Below are 17,925 nucleotides of genomic sequence, written 5' to 3'. Positions count from 1 at the left end.
CGAATGCAACACACAGCACAGATAATATAGCACAACGAGCGCGTCAACCAGGTTACTCCAGAGGGAAAGACACCTCACGAGCTTACAGCCACAGAGCTGGGCTTCTTTAACAGGTATAATTATATCAAAGAAGAAGCCTTCCATATTAGTCCATTAAGAGGCTCTCAGTCTCAAAAAGGTTGGTCTAACAGAAATGGTTTCAAATTTTCTCACAAGACGCCTCTTAATCTCCACACATGGTCCGCTAAAGGCATCACTCATCTGAAACACATGTTCAATAATAACACCATGGTTTCATTCCCTCACTTGGTTCAGAAGTACGGCATCAGGAGCAATCAATGTTTGGAATATCTGCAACTCAAATCATCCGTTCAATCCAAACTTAACATTCAGGCCACTAACCTAGAACTACCTCCCTCAACCTCAGAATTTATTAATATCCCCTCTTCAAAAAAGTTAATCTCAAAAATATGTAGAGTAATATCACAGTCTGACAAAACATCATCCATACCATCAAGAAAATGGGAATCAGACCTATCCATCACTCCTGATGCTGATTTCTGGAACCAAATCTGCAATAACATCGACTTCATGACTAAAAATGCCAATTTACAACGAATACAATATAAAATACTTCACAGAATTCATTACACCGGGCAAAAAATGTTTCAAATGGGATTCACGTCAGATATCTGTCCACATTGCACTCAAAGCAGCCCGGATAGCTTTGTTCACGCCACCTGGCACTGCACACCAGTTCATCACTTTTGGGAAGAAATAAGTGAGTCACTGTCTGTCTTCCTGGGCTGCCTCGTCCCTTTATCCCCTTCACTGTGCTTACTAGGAGACATCTCAACAATACATCTGAGTAAAACAAACCACAAATTACTCCTCGTGGCCCAAACTATCGCCAAGAAAACTATCCTCATGAACTGGAAATCAAGGAATAACACACATCGCACACTGGAGAAACTTAATGATAGAATATATTTCAATGGAAAATCTAACCTCATCCATCATATACAATACAACAGAACACCATTCCACCTGGTCATCCCTCAATATGTTTCTGCAAACGTGACACCACCCATTCTATTAATATTGAAATATGTATAGTGTATATATACCGGTGTATATATATATATATTTTTTTTTTTGTGTATTTTTTACAATTATTGATTTCTGTTTTGTTTTTCTTGCCGGACAACCAATTGAAACCCACGTACATGCATACATGAACATCCATATGCACACATACTTACCTGTTTTTCATTTTTTTATTTTTATTTTTTGTGGTTTGTTGTGTTTTTTTTAATTAATTTTTTTATTATTATTATTATTTTTATATATTTTTCCCTCCATCTCAAAAGGCTCAAGGACATTCTCACCCACGCACACATACACACACACACACATACACACACACTGACGATATGATATTTGCTGGCTTTTATCCCACTGTTCTTGTCATCCTCTTGTTGTTATGTCTATGTGTTGTCTTAATATTGTCTCGTGTCTTTCAATAAAACATTTATAAAAAGAAAAAAAGAAATGGTTTCAAATGAAAGACAGTAAGTTTGTCTTTCTAACAATACTAAAACATTCATATTTCTCATGGAATCGAATAGAACCAAAATCTCTGGTCAAGAAGTCTGTGCACTTTCATTATAAGTACTGCGGTATGAACAGATCTCTGCGACACAGTCACAATGGTACCACGACTAATCCTTGTGCACTGATTGCAGATCCGAAAGCAGGGTTTAAGCGTTTATTCGGATTTACACATCTGGTTTTCTAACCCCAGATGTGTTCCGTATAAACACGAATGTGTCCACACAATATCATGGGAATCCGGCCGACAGCTGTTTAGACGTGTCGGTCTGGACCGAAGTATTGACCCGTCTGTCTCGGTCCACAGGTGTGTGTGTTCCACGCGTGGGAGGACTGGGCCGGTCTTGGTCAGCTGGAGGACTACCTGAGTGTTTTGGAGTACCTGCTGTGGGTCTTCACCCCTCTGGCCGTCGTCTTCATCCTGCCCTTCCTCATCGTCATCCTCCTTTACCTCTCCATACTCTTCCTTCATGTCTACAAGGTAGCAACCGCTCTTTGCACAATCTTGTAACTTTACATGTTGGTCTCATTTTTGAAGAATGTAATGCTGTCAGTTATGGTCCTGTGTCTAATGTTACATTTAGAATATGTATTTGCAATGTAATGTATGAGAGGGGTATATAAGAATAGACTTAAAATAAGGCACTGTCAGCCCGACCAGATGTGTTATTTGACATTGACATACTGTCACAGTGGTTGAAGTGAAGCTGAAACAGAGGTGAACATTAGGATTAGGCCTTATGGATCCTGGGCCCTGCTTCAGAGGAGACTAGTTAGTTCACCCTGAGATGAGGGAAACTGGGTTTTCACTTCCAGAAAGAGAGGTAACTTAAACTCTGGGTCTGTTACCAGAGTGACTGACTCTGTGAACCTGGCAGCTGTAACAAACCCTGAGTTTCTCTCTGACTCCTCCCTCTTCCAGAGACAGACACGCTGTTTCATCTCCTCAGTCATTCCAGTGAAGGTGTTCAACTTTACTACATTTGTTGAAGTTACTGAAATAAAGTCACTTAATGCTGTTGAACCAAGATCCAAATATTTAAAATCCACTGTATTTGAACCTTTAAATCACCAAACACATTATTGCTGGATCAGATTGTGAGCTTACAATCATCAATCTTCAACTCTATTTTTTATCTTCAGTTGCTGGTCCCTGTGTTTTGTCCCTATCAGATTAAAACTGAACATTTCTATTTAAAATGTGATGTAGGCTAGAGCCTAACACACACAGCCAGATGCCACCACTTTTTCATAGTCTAGTAAATGATGAATGAATGAACACTGAATTCAACCTAATTGTACACTTTTTGCCTTTCTGAATCCGGCTCTTGTTTAACGATAAATGAGCGCAGTCCTTGTACATCGTACATGCATTCATATCTCTACTTCCACTGGATTCAAATAGAGGCTCTGCCTTCTAAGTACCTGTTGCCATGGTGAATCGTGGAATCGGAGCTTCCTTGACGATAGCTTCTTTCTTTCTCCACAAAGAGCTTAGCTCAGAGTTGACTGAACAAACTCTGATTCGCTGTTCTGGAACTGAAATCCCAGAGTTTCCCATCTCTGTGCTAGTTTACTCAGAGTTCAGGGTTAAACTCTGAGTGTGTTGAACCTGCTATCTGAAACAGGGCCCAGGTCCTGGTCCTTTGCTCATGTCGTTTCTGATGTTTCCTTCTAACAGAGGAAGAATCAGCTGAGGGAGGCTTACTGCAACAACCTGTGGGACGGAGCCAGGAAGACCCTGGCTACTCTGTGGGACGGACATGGAGCCATATGGCATGGTAAGACACCATGGGCTTCATTTACTGAAGACGTGTGGCATCCTTTTGATTCAGATAGCATTTCTTACAACTGCTGCCTTGCCATAGAAATATGTTGTTAGTGTTTATCAGTCGTATTTTATCTTGTTTCTTACAGTTAACGCAACTCTAATGTGTATTTACTTGTGCTTCCTCTCCCTGAGCACAATATTTTTATATTTCTTTGTGCTTTATTTTTTATTTATTTTTTGAATTAATCTAAACATGTATTGATGTAAAACATGGATATGCATTGTTATGTATGTATGGCACAGAGGGAAAAACAAGCAAAGACCAGGGTTTGTGTATTTTCTGTGCTTGCTAGTTATTATATGAATAGTTCCGATGAAGCTATCGTTACTTCTGTGTTGTAGGCAGAGCCACTAAACTGGCTCTGTGTTTGCAGTAATGTCGTGCTGTACAGATCTCTGGTTCAAAGTGGTGGAAAGGATCACTCCATGTGTAAATGCTTGGTTTTTAAATCCAATTCATATTCCTCCCATAGTTCCAAATGAGACAACCCAATAATATTTTATTCTCTGCAGTTTCCCAATCTTTTTAACATGTTTATAAATGACTTCCCATCAGAATCTTTTTTACTGATTCATATTTACTTACTCTAATATTGTGGAAAATAGGCTGGAGCATAATTGGTTACAAAATGTGTCTACAATAAGTATCATATATAATGATCGCAGTAATACTAATGAAACAGTGATATTTGTTATCTCTCACTCCCACATTGTAACACAATTCCATTTGTGTTCAGAGACAGTATAGCAGTGTGGAACCTCTGGTGGCTGTTTAACTTAACTTTGGATTTATTTATTATTGTACGTGATGATTCACGACGAGGTGGGGGCAGAAGATGGAAAATATGAATCAATAAATATTTTAAATAATATACTTCTACATTATCCCCTCTTGAAATACATTCCTATTTTAAGTCTATATACAGGCATTTCAGGAAAACTAGCTATTTTGTTGCAGGCCATATGTTGGCCTTTGTTGTTGCTAATAACTGACATCCATATAAAAGTTTTGTCTGATTTTGATCCATAGCATCTGCAGAATAATTCCATAACCGATATGTTAGGATTTACTAAAGTTAGGCACAATACCAGATCAATAAATCCCTGTACTTATTGGCTTTTAATGGAAGAACATGTATGCCTCATGTACTCTGTGTTCCAGGTTATGAGATCCATGGCATGGAAAAGATCCCTGACAAAGGACCAGCACTGATAGTTTACTATCATGGAGCCATTCCCATCGATTACTATTACTTTCTTGCCAATGTTATCATCCAGAAGGGACGGCCCTGCCACTCTGTAGCTGACCACTTCCTCTTCAAGGTCCCAGGTACTTGCACTGTTTCACACATGAATGCATACTCTACCGATCCCCACAAGTACTGCTGATCTCCTTTTATGTTCAGTGTATGTTTTGGTTTGCTTTTCAATTAGTTGTTTTAATAGATTTTTTCTCATAAATTAGGGCTTAACCCAAACTAAAGAGTTGAAACCAGGCGGCAACCTCCGATTCTGCTGATTGAAGCCATGCTGAAGTGTCTTAAGACTTGCATTCTCTCTAGTGTCCACCAGGGGGCGATAGAAGTCTATGAGAAAATGACTCTACTTCTCTCTTGATTTATTCCCTCAGTAAACATTGTAAACATGAGTTTATGGTCTCAATCTCTAGTTTCAAGTCTTCTTCAATACAGTATGATGTTTATTTAGTACATTATGGTCCATTTAGAGTCACACAGACCATAAAGCAGGTGATGCTTTAGGGGCGGGGCTACTGTGATTGACAGGTTGCTGCCTTCTCCAGAGCATATATGGCGTCTCTACGTACACTCCTCTGCATTCCAAATATGGTCACTTACGTTGATTGGTTGCGAAAAAACCAACATGGTGACGGCAATAATCCAAGATGGTGGCGGCGAAATCGGTCAGATGATGTTTGTACTAGAAAGTTGTGGGGTGTCGGGATGGAATGACAATTTGTTTACCTTGTCTAGTTTGACAACTTTTACGAAATCAGTGCTATGCTCGTTTGGAGAGCACGTCCGTTCGTAACGGGCCGATTGTTTGGCCCCTTTCTCAAGAACCACTTATCGCTTGTTAACTACAATTAAGTGGAAAAGAGTTTGGAGGTAACTAGCATATCCAGCAGCAACAGTGAAATGCATACTCGACTCCACCGAGCCCTGAAGCGCAGAGCGTTGTTTGCTTGTTCATTCAAACGTTGTTGATATTGAACCTTTTCAAACATTAAAGGGCTCCTCTGTAATTGTTGTGCATATGACTATAAAGAGTCCACCTTCACAGTTCAGTCACTGAATGACTCCAGCTGCACTACCATTCAGAACCCCTGACGACACAGAACCATGTGTTGTTGGTGAAGTCTGTTTCTGACACCCTTCTGGTCACCTCTGTACGTGACACACGTCAGGAAGTCTCGTCAGTTAATCACTTGTTCAAAATACTAGCTTCATCTTCATTTTTTTATCTTCACCTCGGCTCTTTCTTAATTGAATGTATCCTTACTTTTATCATCCTGTCCCGTTCCTCCAGGTTTCAAGTTACTGTTGGAGGTGTTCAGTGTGATCCACGGTCCTCAGGAGGAGTGTGTGCGGGCTCTGAGGAGTGGTCACCTGTTGGGGATTTCTCCAGGTGGGGTGCGGGAAGCTCTGTTCAGTGATGAGACCTACCCTCTTCTCTGGGGCAAACGCAAAGGCTTCGCCCAGGTCGCCATCGACTCTCAAGTGGTGCGTTATGCTTCCTGAAATCTACCGTCACTGTCCGTCAGGGCTTTTGTCAAAGTTTCAACCTGGAGTGCACGACATTGTAGACAACATTCACATTATAAAACTTGCAGGTATAGAATGTACATTTTCAGCATTAAAATGTACAAAAATGTGTTGTAATATATATATATATATATATATATATATATATATATATATATATATATATATATATATATATATATATATATATATATATATATATATATATAATATTTCTTGAGTTGTGTGCTAACTTTATCTCAAATATTTCCAAAAATGTTCAAACCTAGAGAATAATGTAACTTTAATCAAGTTCCGTTCTATTTGGACGTCAATATCAATGGCACAATATATCTGTTGTGCATGCGTCAAAAGCTGTCATAAATATACTTTTTATACAGTTTTAAGCCACATTTTTCCGATACATTTTTTGTTTTTGGTAGTTTTTAACGAGGTAATTTGGTTAAATGACGGATTTTAGTCATTGGACGTTTGGATCTTAAGTTACGAGAGAAACAAGCTGACAGCAGCTTGGCTCGCAGCCCCTCCGGGACGTCCTGTGTCCACCGAACAGCAGACTTTTAACGTGAAACACCTTTATCCAGTGTTTAACTGGTTTAAGTCACCGCGTCCGTTGATTTTGGAGAGGAGGAGACCTCTGTGGTAAAAAGCCTTCTGAAGGATGAACACTGAAGGAATCCTAACTGGGAGAAGCTGACTGCCCGGCGCTGTGGTTCAACTGAATGTCTCTCTCTCCAGGCAAACACATCTCTAAAACATGCGTTGTTTTCTGTTTCTGCCCCTTTTGATTGAATCCAATAAACAAACGATCAAAATGTACACGGACCCTGTACGTTAACGTGACTGACCAGCCTTCTGGGCAGCTCTACTTCTTGGTCCTCTCGTGTTGGACCGAGAACAGACTGGACGCTACAGTGACTCACTATTGCCCCTGGAGGTACAAGTGGTACTACAAGACGGGACAGGACGGGCGGGGCGATCTAGTCAGCACACCTCTGCATCACAACACATCGACGTCTTTGACATCACGTCAACATTGTAACCTCTACACATTCTGTTCATCATGTTAGTTCGTTTTATAGATGTCTTAAACTTAAATTCTGACCACATTGCAGCTTTTAATTGAAAATTGTCAATATGGAAAAATATATTTTTATTTGTTTAGATAGTTAATACTGAATCTCCTGGCATAATTACCCACTGCAGATGCAAACAAGTATTGCATATTTTAGTACATGTAAATGCAGCTGACCAGCAGAAGTTCATATGTGTGATGACGAACGTTCTGGCTGGCACAAAATAAGTCACAAATTGATGCGGCCGTTCATCATCAGATGACCATGTGGTCATTTGTATATTGTCACACTAAAAACAGCCAGCTAAACATTCATGGATGTGCAACTTATTTTGTCTAAAACGCACCAGGAACGCCAACGCAGACAAGTTAGTCATTGTTTGCCAAAGTACATGTATTAAATGTCTAAAGCACATGTGTAAAACTCAAGGCCGGCCCGCCACGTCATTTTATGTGGCCCGCGAATCCCCCAGCAAAAAAATAAATTAATTCATCTTTTTTTTTTAGCCTCCAAGAAAAACATCAAATTGTCCAAGAATTAAAAGGCAGACTGCAGTCACAGCAGAATATATTTACACAGCTACAGCCCAGTGCATGCTGAAGGTATGTGAGTAGAGCTCCGACCAGATACAGACTTTTACAAATGTCAGTTTGTGAAGAAACACCATCGCAGACCGAGTTCATGAACTAGCAGCAATCTAACAACACAGCAGCTAAGAGACGAGCAGGTACTCGTGTTTGTAATGAACTGTTGATGAAAGCACAGACAACACGGATACATCATCTATCCATGTTCATCAGACCTGACTCTCAGTGAGCAGCTCTTGGATGTAGCTGCATGCACAGGACGACGACAGGGAGGAACATTAGTGATGCAGAGAGGTGACACAAACAGCTTTGAACAAAGTTAATGTCAGAACTTGTGTTTGATATTTGTCTTTGTTATTTTCTTTAATAGTTTGATCTTTGATAGAGTCATGTGGGTTTCTTAACCCTCAATTAAAATGATTTATGTTATAATAACAGAAATGTGTTTAAATATCATTTATATAACTGCATGTACAATATGTTTACACTTGAATAAACAATAATCAAATGCAGAGAGAGTTATTGAACAATATGTTAGGAGAAGTTAGTTATACAGTCTTACAGTTACAACCGGCCCTTTGAGGGACCGTGATGCTGATGTGGCCCAGAGTGGAGATGAGTTTGACACTCCTGATGTAAAGCTTAGTGCCTCACACACAAACCAGGCCAGATTAGTGTCATAGTTCACCGTCTAATTGCAGCATCTGTTTCATTCATGTTAGAAATGTGCAATGTAGAAAGCCCTCCTCTCTAATCTCCTTTCTCTTGCTCTCCCTGTCTTCCAGCCAGTAATTCCAATGTTTACTCAAAATCTGCGGGAAGGCTTCAGATCGCTGGGAACACTCAGTAAGTGTAGAAGCAAGTTCAAATCTCTCAGATAGCACCACCAAGCTGAGTAAGGACATTGCATCCAGCTGTATGGAGAGTTTCCTCTATGATCTACTGAGAAACATCGCATTTTGAGTATTTGTGTATGTGGGATATGGGTGTGAAAATAATCCACGTGTGTGTTCATGGTAATGAAGGCACTTGTCCCCCAGTGATACAGTGTGGCTCATTTACGTGTTGGTAATAGTTTAGGACAACAATGTAGCTGCTGATATATCAGGCTTTGATAGCCACACAATACTTGTTCGTGGATATACTTTCAGTTTGTTTTGGTCTGCACTAGCAGAAAAATATAGTCCTCACAATAGTGTGGTAGCAAGGGCAGTGTGCTGCCCGGACTCAATGAATGATATGAATGTGATGGTGACCTGTTCATTTGTCATCTTCTGCAGTTTAATCTGAGACTTCTTTTCATATTTCTCCATGTAACATGCTGTGTGTGTGTGTGTGCGCGTGTGTGTGTGTCTTTATTCAGGATTTTTCCGCTGGGTGTATGAGAGGTTTCGCCTGCCCATTGCTCCAGTTTATGGAGGATTCCCTGTGAAGTTTCGGACCTTCCTTGGTGACCCCATCCCGTACGACCCCAACGTAAACGCTGCAGAGCTGGCAGAGAAAGTCAGTATTCATTCTTCTTCTCTTCTCCTCAAATCATGTGAGCATTGACCATCACAGTCTTTTGACAATGTGCTTCAAGGTGCCATAAGCTAGAGGTGTGAATCTTCACTGGCCTCACAATTAGATTTGATTACAAATCCCCAGTCAACAGTTAGAACAGTTGACTGTTAGTGGAGTTTTAAAGGTCGTTATAATAACGATAGTTTGGAGCAGGAGAAAAGCAGATGAATTGATGAGCTGATTAATCGGCCGATAGCTATCAAGAGATGCCGGGATGAGGAGGTTGTCTGACTTGGGGACCTCAGGTTAGCATCCCTCCTCTTTGCAGATGATGTGGTTCTGTTGGCTCCTTCAGAACGCGACCTTCAGGGGGTTTGCAGCCGAGTGTGAAGCGGTCGTGATGAGAGTCAATACCTCCAAGTCTGAGGTCACGTTCTCTGCCGGAAAACGCTGGATTGCACCCTCTGGGTTTGGAGTGAGTCGCTGCCCCAAGCGAGCAAGTATCCCGGGGTCTTGTTCACGGGTGAGGGTAGAAATGGAGCGTGCGATGGACAGGCGGTTCGGTGCTGTGAGCGGTAGACCCAGAACATGCTGGAGAGATTATATATCTTGTCTGACCTGGGAACGCCTCGGGGTTTCCAGGTGCACCAGCGACCCGGCCCCGGATAATAGGAAGATGATGGATGGAAGGAATTTTCATCTTAATTTCCTGGTCTCCACTATGGGTTGCTAATCATCAACATACATTGTGAAAAAATTTAATTTGAAAGGGTTAAGAATGTAAAATGTAATGATTATTTGGTAGTTAGACAGATTTAACTCGGTGAAAGTGGAAAGTACTATCAACATATGGAGATTTAGTTTTAGGAAGGGGACAGTTCATCTCAGACTGTAAAAGAATAAAAAAGTCCCCCAGCATCTAGTGTACACAAAATAATTCAATTTTTGTGTTTTTGTGCGGCATTATGTAAACAAACTTGCATTCATTTGTTGAATTATCGAGCAACCAGGCAAAGCTCTCTGATTGTGGTGTCCTGCAGGATGTCTGTAATACTGTGAGAAAAGCAGAAACCATTCATACACAGTGCTGTTGCTCTGCAGGTGCAGCAGGCAGTTCAGTCTCTGATAGACCAGCACCAGCAGATCCCGGGGAACATCCTGAGAGCCTTGTTGGAGAGATTTCACACCAAACACAAAGACCATTAACATCAGCAGTGCAACAACGGAGACAAACTATCCAGTGTGTGACCAAAACGACACGTCCCATTGGCTCAGACGGCTGCAGTGTGCACAGGTTTGGTGGAACATGTTGGAATATTTGCACAGCTTTCATCACTGATTCTGAACTCCACCGGCTGCAGCTGCTGAGGTTCCACGTGTTTTTTGTATCGCACGTTTCTGATATGTTTCCTTGCGGACATCGACTCCCTTTTCCATCTGATGAATCTGTTTAAAAGCTGAAATGAAAGGATGAAATGAAAGGATTCTTATATTTTCATTACAGATAGGCACACTATCTAATTTGTTGTGTTCCGATATCTTGATTAATTACTGTATGGTCAGATAGAAGATGGATCTTAGGACCGATTGGTGGTTGAGCTTCGTCGTTGTAGATGTTCTCTGTAAATATATGGGATTCAGGCAATTTCTTATTTGAAAACTGTGATACAAGTACAACAATGTCAGCAAGAGATTCTTCGTTGGTCAATAAATGTGGTGTATTGTCCATGTCTATAGATTGCAGTGACTGTGCAGACACTTGCTTGTCATGATAAACCTTGAGGGTTGCTGGAGCCGATCCCAGCTGACATTGGACGAAGGCAGGGCACATATAGAGACAGACAAACATTCACGCCTACGGGCAATTTCGAGTCTCCAAATAACCTGAGCTGCATGTCTTTGGACTGTGGGAGGAAGCCGGAGAACCCGGAGGGAACCCACGCTGCAACGGGGAGAACGTGCAAACTCCACACAGAAGGACCACCCGGGATCGGGGATCGAACCCCGGTCCCTCTTGCTGTGAGGTGACAGTGCTAGCCACTACACCACCGTGCAGCCCCAAACAAAAGCTTTCTTTTATTGTAATTTACTGGAAATTGTCCCAATAATTAAAACAAAGGGCAATCTAACTGTGTATAGTTATACGGAGGGTGGGTAATTACAGGGACAAGGAGAAAGTTCTTTCCCCCTGGATATTAATGACTTATAATCTACCGAACTACACTCGTCCAGCTAACATGTAAACACTCAAATGAAACGGTATGTATCACCTAACACCTGAAACTAGTCATTCAATAGGTACATATACTTACTGACTCAGAAAAGTTCCAGGAAATGAATGGACTGGATAAAGCGTTACCTAAAGAACCTTTCAAAATGTCAGGCCCTCAGTAATGAAAAAGTCCCAGTTCTATGAGACAGTTGTCTTCCTGACACTAACCTTAGCTTTACTCACTCGACGGTATAGTGAGTCTTATTACACTGCCAGTGACAGATGTGACGTCTAAATAGCTGGCATGGTCCATGAACAGAGGCTGAACAAAGTAACTAGAACACCAGAGGCTGTCAAGTGTTGAGTCATGTATTTCATTTGTCAAGCTATAGGTTATGTTGTGTAAAATGACATCATATTGTACGGTGTTCCTATTATTTTGTACAAAAGCCCTGAGAGGCCAGTGATTTTGCACAGATATTTAATATTTCCAATCGAATTTGGCTTTAAAATGAACTAAATCCCAGGCATATATATTAATCATGTAGATAACTCATAATATGAATATTTCTTGTTTTATTGTGGATGAACTGATAACTGAGCGAATATTTCTGTTGTAAGTCCAGACTCCAGTCTGTAAGGACTCTGAGTTACTGTCGAGTTTTCAGTGTCTTCTGATACAGAGCTGCAGGAATGACGTATTGTTGTAGGCCAACTTCAGAAGTTAGCGCTTCGATGAAACCAGTCCGGTGCTAAATAGAATATGTTCATTGGCTTGGATTATTGCAGAAAATAGAAACATTCATGAGAGGGATATTTACTGAAGTACTTTATGCCATAGATGGCGATTGCAGTGACTGAGGATGTGGTGCTTTTCTCTGTTTTCTATGTGTATTGTTGGGGATTTACCCTCGGGCAAAAAGCCCACCGTACAATCTGACTCCAAAAGACTACACTTTCAGAAGGACCCCGCGCAGATCGTTTGATTAGAAATACATTCGATGAACAGAAGACGGCAGACGATCTATAAGTATTAACAATTTATTAAGTCAAGCATCAAAGCATAAAAAATATAGATCTGTGGTTTCACAAAACACAAGAATTGATTACCGGTAAGTATCCCTAGCAACAGACAGAAAGTCAGGGCTCGGTCCACGCATCTCTCCTCTCGGTGTTTTGTGAGCCCCGTTCTATCATTTCCTGCTGCTGTGGGAGTCCAGTCGTTCCCAGGGATAGCGAAGAAGCTGTTCCTGCTTTCCACCTGTTGTTGCTACATAATATCTCTATGTATATAGCTCTATGTATATCTATATATATATATATATATACATATATATCTATATATATATATATATATATATATATGTATGTGGATCAGATCCCGCTAGCAACACCTCACATCTCCGAAATCGTCAGAGCAGATTTTTAAATCGGCTGAATCTTGACAAACCGACCACAGATTTGGTGCTTAAACAACTAGCTAACTTCTCGGCTCAAAACATCCTAAAATGACTTTCTGTGACTTAACAACAGTAGTATTTCGAAAGTTTCAACTTCCAGATGTGTGATTTCTCCTCCGCCATTGTTTCCTGTTGCTGATGCAACATGCATTCTGTCCACCTGTTGTGATAGTTTTAATGTCGGCACACAGACAACATGCTATCTCATCACTTCGACTTTCTATCTCATAATTTCGACCATGGGGATATTTTTATTTTCACATCTAACTTTTCATTTTTGTAAAAAAATTAATAAAATAATAATAATAATCTTTTTTTTTTTTGCTGGCGGATTCGCGTGCCACATAAAATTACGTGGCGGGCCGGATCCGGCCCGCCGGCGTATGTTTGACACCCCTGCTCTTGAGGTTAATTTTACCATTTTTTAAATTGAAATCGAGGGGTATACTGACAAAGAAAAGTCCCAGAGGCCCACACCAAAAATATTAAAACCAATATTTTCTTGGATAAGGAAGCCTAACAAGGTAACCAAGAGATGAGAAACAAATTGGATGTTAGATAATTGTTTTTAGTGTATTTCACAGCTAATTTAAGACATGGACCGACTCATTAACATAAGAGATGGTAACAGAAAGCTAACACAAGAGGAAGGTTAACATAACATTTTATCAAAGACAATACAACAAAACACAATGAAAACTGATGTGGTTCTTACCATTACAATTATGTAATTGATATTTCACAACAAACTTGTGAAAACAATTTCTATCCTGTGTGGACCCTCGTGTGTCTCTTACGATTTGACTGCTGGCTAAATCTTTTGTCACAGACGTCACATCCTGACTTCTTGATTAATGGAAACATTCTTGGCAAATGCTTTCGCTTTCGTCCGTCTTGCGCCGGTCCAAGAATTTCACCTCTAGCGGTACAATACGAATGCTTCTCACCTGTGTGAACCCTCGTGTGTCTCTCTTAAGCACGATGCCCCCGAATGTGGGGGCTCTCGGGGGTACACACATGTGTACTCTGTGGTATAATTCACTTTTGCGAAACGAATAATAAAAAAAAAGAAATACCTGTGTAACAAAGATTCTGGGCATCACAAACGTCACATCCGAACGGCTTCTCAGCTGTGTGGACTCTTGTTTGGGAATCTACTTTTTGGTTCACTCTAAATCATTATTATTCTTGTTTTTTTTACAAAAATGAAAAGTTAGATGTGAAAATAAAAATATCCCCATGGTCGAAATTATGAGATAGAAAGTCGAAGTGATGAGATAGCATGTTGTCTGTGTGCCGACATTAAAACTATCACAACAGGTGGACAAGAGATGCAACAACCCATAAAGAGGATTTCCAACAAGTGATCGTGTCTTTCTCAACATGCGTACTTCTCTGTACTTGTACACTCGTGGACTTGTGAAACGTCATCAGTCTCAGCCAAAGTACTGTTCCAATTCAAAGTTCACATCGAGCCAAGCAGGTCCTAATGCCCGGATGTGGCTCCGCCCTTTTTACCGGGGATGCATCGGAGGTGACTTGTCTGTACTTGGGACAGCCACATATCCCAGAATGCATTATTATTCTTATAGCTGAGGTGGTGATGTCATCAAGTAAGCTGCTGTTCCAATTGTCTGTAGGGCTGCAACAACGAATCGATAAAATCGATGAAAATCGATAATTAAAAGAGTTAGCAACGAATTTAATTTTCGATTCGTTGTGTCGCGCGATTATTACGCCACTCAATAAGTCGCGGAGATGTTGTTCCTATCAGTCTGAGACCAAAAATCTGGGACTGAAATGTCTAACATTGGCCATCGGCCCCCACCGTTGCTCATCCTGTATAAAGAAAGTTTGTTCACTTTTTTCTTGGTTCTTCCTCACTGAGACTGTACGCATTCTGTTGTGATGATTGAACCTTCTTAGTATTATGTATTTCAGCATTAAAAGACTCACGCAAAGCGGGTATAGGACTTTTTTCCACAACACAATTCTAAGAGATCAAAATGTTGTTATTTTTAGAATTTGGACGGAAATATTCGTCCAATACTACATACTGACCTTGATTTGTTGCTCTGTAGGTTTCAATCCTCAAAAACAAGACGATAAATAAATGATCCCAGAATCTTCACCCTTCAACCTCACAGAATAAATGCAAGAATAAATGAAAAGTCTTGAGGCCAGAAAAATTACCACAGTGTACTTTATTGAATGAATTTTGGTAGTTTGTGTTGCATTAGATTCAAATAAAAATTTACAAAAATCCCAGATATACAAAAATGCAATTTTGAACATGTTTATCACTCTTGATTTATTTTTACAATAAAATGTACTTTTTCCCCATTGAAAGATTTTTAGCACTTCAGACTTTCATCACACAATGCAACTTACTGAAAAGACCAATTTTTTTTTTGTCTTAAACATTTGTATCTTTTTTAAATACACCACATACACCACATTTATCATTTTTTTCTCTGTAGTATATCGTCATAGTTACCCACCATCATGGTGGCATCAAACCTCTAAAGACACCCTTCACAGTCAGAACTCAAAAAGAGAGGAATGTTCTTTTTTAGCGTGTACACTTTGCATACATTTATTTACAGACAAGCTTTTAAGTTGATCAGTTCACTATCTGTGGTATCCATGTTCAACCATCTCTCTAAACAGACATCTGTACAGAATGATTATACAAGTGTGACTGGAATCCCAGCAGTATCCACCTGCTGGTTACTGTGCTTCTACTAAAGCTGAGTTCTCTCATCTCCAACTGGTGCACGGATCTTGTTCTGACCATCCAAACTAAATAGTCATTTCTTCTGGTTACACAGCCGTGAGCTGAGAGTGAAGAAGTGTACTCCTCCGTTGTGTTTGGCTGGTATATCCAGACCTCTACAGCAGAGCTTTGATTCGTTACAGCTGGTGAACAGAGACAGCCTCGGGGCCGAGACGCTCACAAGAAACACGGCCTGTTCACATCTCAGAGAGCTACAGAGGGCAGAAGAACACGATACATTGCAGCTTTGTGCTGGAGTGGTCATTGCTAAATCCCACTGTGGACAGCCACATGTCTCCTCAGACATACCTCACACCTAAATGACAGAGTGTCTGTGTTCAGAGCCTTTCAGAAAGACACATGAGCATTACAAAAATGATTCATATGACTGTTTTGTGAACTGCCTAAGCTTTGGTAAAGTTTAGGAATCTTAAACTATTTGGCTACGGTTCTGGAGCTCAACCCCCTTCTGTATGGAAAACCTGACTAGCAGAAGTGCAGCAGTAAAGACATGACCCCTCACTGGCTTCCCACCATGAACACTTGTGACCGAAGACGTGTGTTGGTGCGATTGCTTGATGTGGGACACGTCCTTCCTGACAGCCTGGTGACACTTGCATCAAATACCAACACTTGGACAGTAGCCCTCGGCGTCTTGATACCAATGCGCAAGGCAAACCTTCTGACCGCCAGGCTTTCAATTAACTCCAATGTAAACCCAGCCGCCTCATTATTAGACGGTCACAGCAACCGACTTAGAAGAGAAAGAGTCTGTAAGGGCGAACAGGAGGGGAAGTTGGATGGGTCAAACGAAGGACTTTCACCTGCTTTTGTCCCGTATGAAACCAAAAGTTGAATGATTTTTACTGACGACGTTATGTCACGTGATGTTTTGTCACGTGACATCACTGAGTCACGTCCTGATGTTTGTAGCTTCAGTAACATAACAAATAGGGGTGTAACGAGACGCGTATTCGTATTGAACCGTTCGGTACGCATGACGAACAGAATACGTTTGAATAAAAAAAACAACTTAATTTAAGCAGGTAGTCCCATTGAGATTAAAAATCTCTTTTGCAAGATGTAAGTAACAATACAAGATGTAAGCAAGATGTAAGTAACAATACTACATCACATTAAGGAGCAGTTTTTGTTTTTTATGCTTATGTGTTGCTAAGAAGACACCCCAGAAGATGAGTCACTCAGGTATAGTTCCATCATTGTTCAAAGTCAAAGAATAACTTCATGATGTTAGTTGTAAGGAATCAATATATTTTAAAATCAAGTATATTTCTCTGGCATTTATAGTTTTCTACTGTACCGAACCGTGGCTCCACTGTATCGAACCCAACCGTGGATTTTGTGAACCGTTACACCCCGAATAACAAACGTACTTTTTTTGAACCCAAACATTGCCTAAACCTCACCTTTTCACAATGCTGACCACGTGTTACTGTGTCACAATACTACACATAAGACTGGCCAAGCAGGAAAATATGACAAGTGGGGATGAGATTGCGTTGTCCTACACATGTGAGAAGAATTCTAAAGGTGGGATAGAATGGATCATGACACGAATTAAGGCATCCTATGATCACACTTATTTGTTATAAATGTTTTGAACGTAGTTGTTTGATGCATAATGGTTTTGATACCACATTATAAATGTATTATGTCCCTGATGTTTGTACCCTGGTGTTCCTTCTGACAGTTACTGAAATTAAGCACAAGGAGTTTTTGAATCACCTTTACTTTGTCTGTCTTAGTTTGTGGGCTATAACACCGCAGGATGAAGAAGTGCAGCTAACACCAGCTGAGGCAGAGAAGGATCAACGGAAACATTTTCCTTCAGTGACAAAGACACAATGGGAATGTAATGGGAAATGTTGGGATCCTCTACAGTGCGCATTCATTTTACATTTACATACATTTACAGCTACAGCACTGTCACAACTGATGCCTGGATTACAACCAAACACAATCACCAGTCGGCCATGTTTCCTTCAGCTGGACACAAAGCTTTTCATCAGAGAGGATGAAGGACCGAAGTCGATACACCCTCCCTATTGGACAACGGCTCAGTCCT

At 40.6% G+C, this 17,925-nt stretch overlaps 1 protein-coding gene across 1 annotated transcript in view; it reads left to right on the top strand.

Moving 5' to 3' along the window:
* tmem68 (transmembrane protein 68) overlaps positions 1-11,072 on the top strand; it is a 12,394-nt gene extending 1,322 nt beyond the window's left edge. Inside the window, exons 3-9 of the mRNA XM_079284462.1 lie at positions 1,919-2,092; positions 3,293-3,392; positions 4,605-4,772; positions 5,990-6,183; positions 8,674-8,734; positions 9,252-9,391; positions 10,493-11,072. Of these exons, the coding sequence (XP_079140588.1) occupies positions 1,919-2,092; positions 3,293-3,392; positions 4,605-4,772; positions 5,990-6,183; positions 8,674-8,734; positions 9,252-9,391; positions 10,493-10,597 (942 nt within the window). The 3' untranslated portion in view covers positions 10,598-11,072. The remainder of the gene's footprint in view (positions 1-1,918; positions 2,093-3,292; positions 3,393-4,604; positions 4,773-5,989; positions 6,184-8,673; positions 8,735-9,251; positions 9,392-10,492) is intronic.
* The last annotated feature ends 6,853 nt before the right edge of the window (positions 11,073-17,925 follow it).

Source organism: Melanostigma gelatinosum, assembly GCF_949748355.1.
Source record: "Melanostigma gelatinosum genome assembly, chromosome: 15".
Taxonomy (NCBI): domain Eukaryota; kingdom Metazoa; phylum Chordata; class Actinopteri; order Perciformes; family Zoarcidae; genus Melanostigma; species Melanostigma gelatinosum.
The sequence above is the reverse complement of the archived record's forward strand: the minus strand, read 5'-3'. Positions and strand labels throughout refer to the sequence as shown.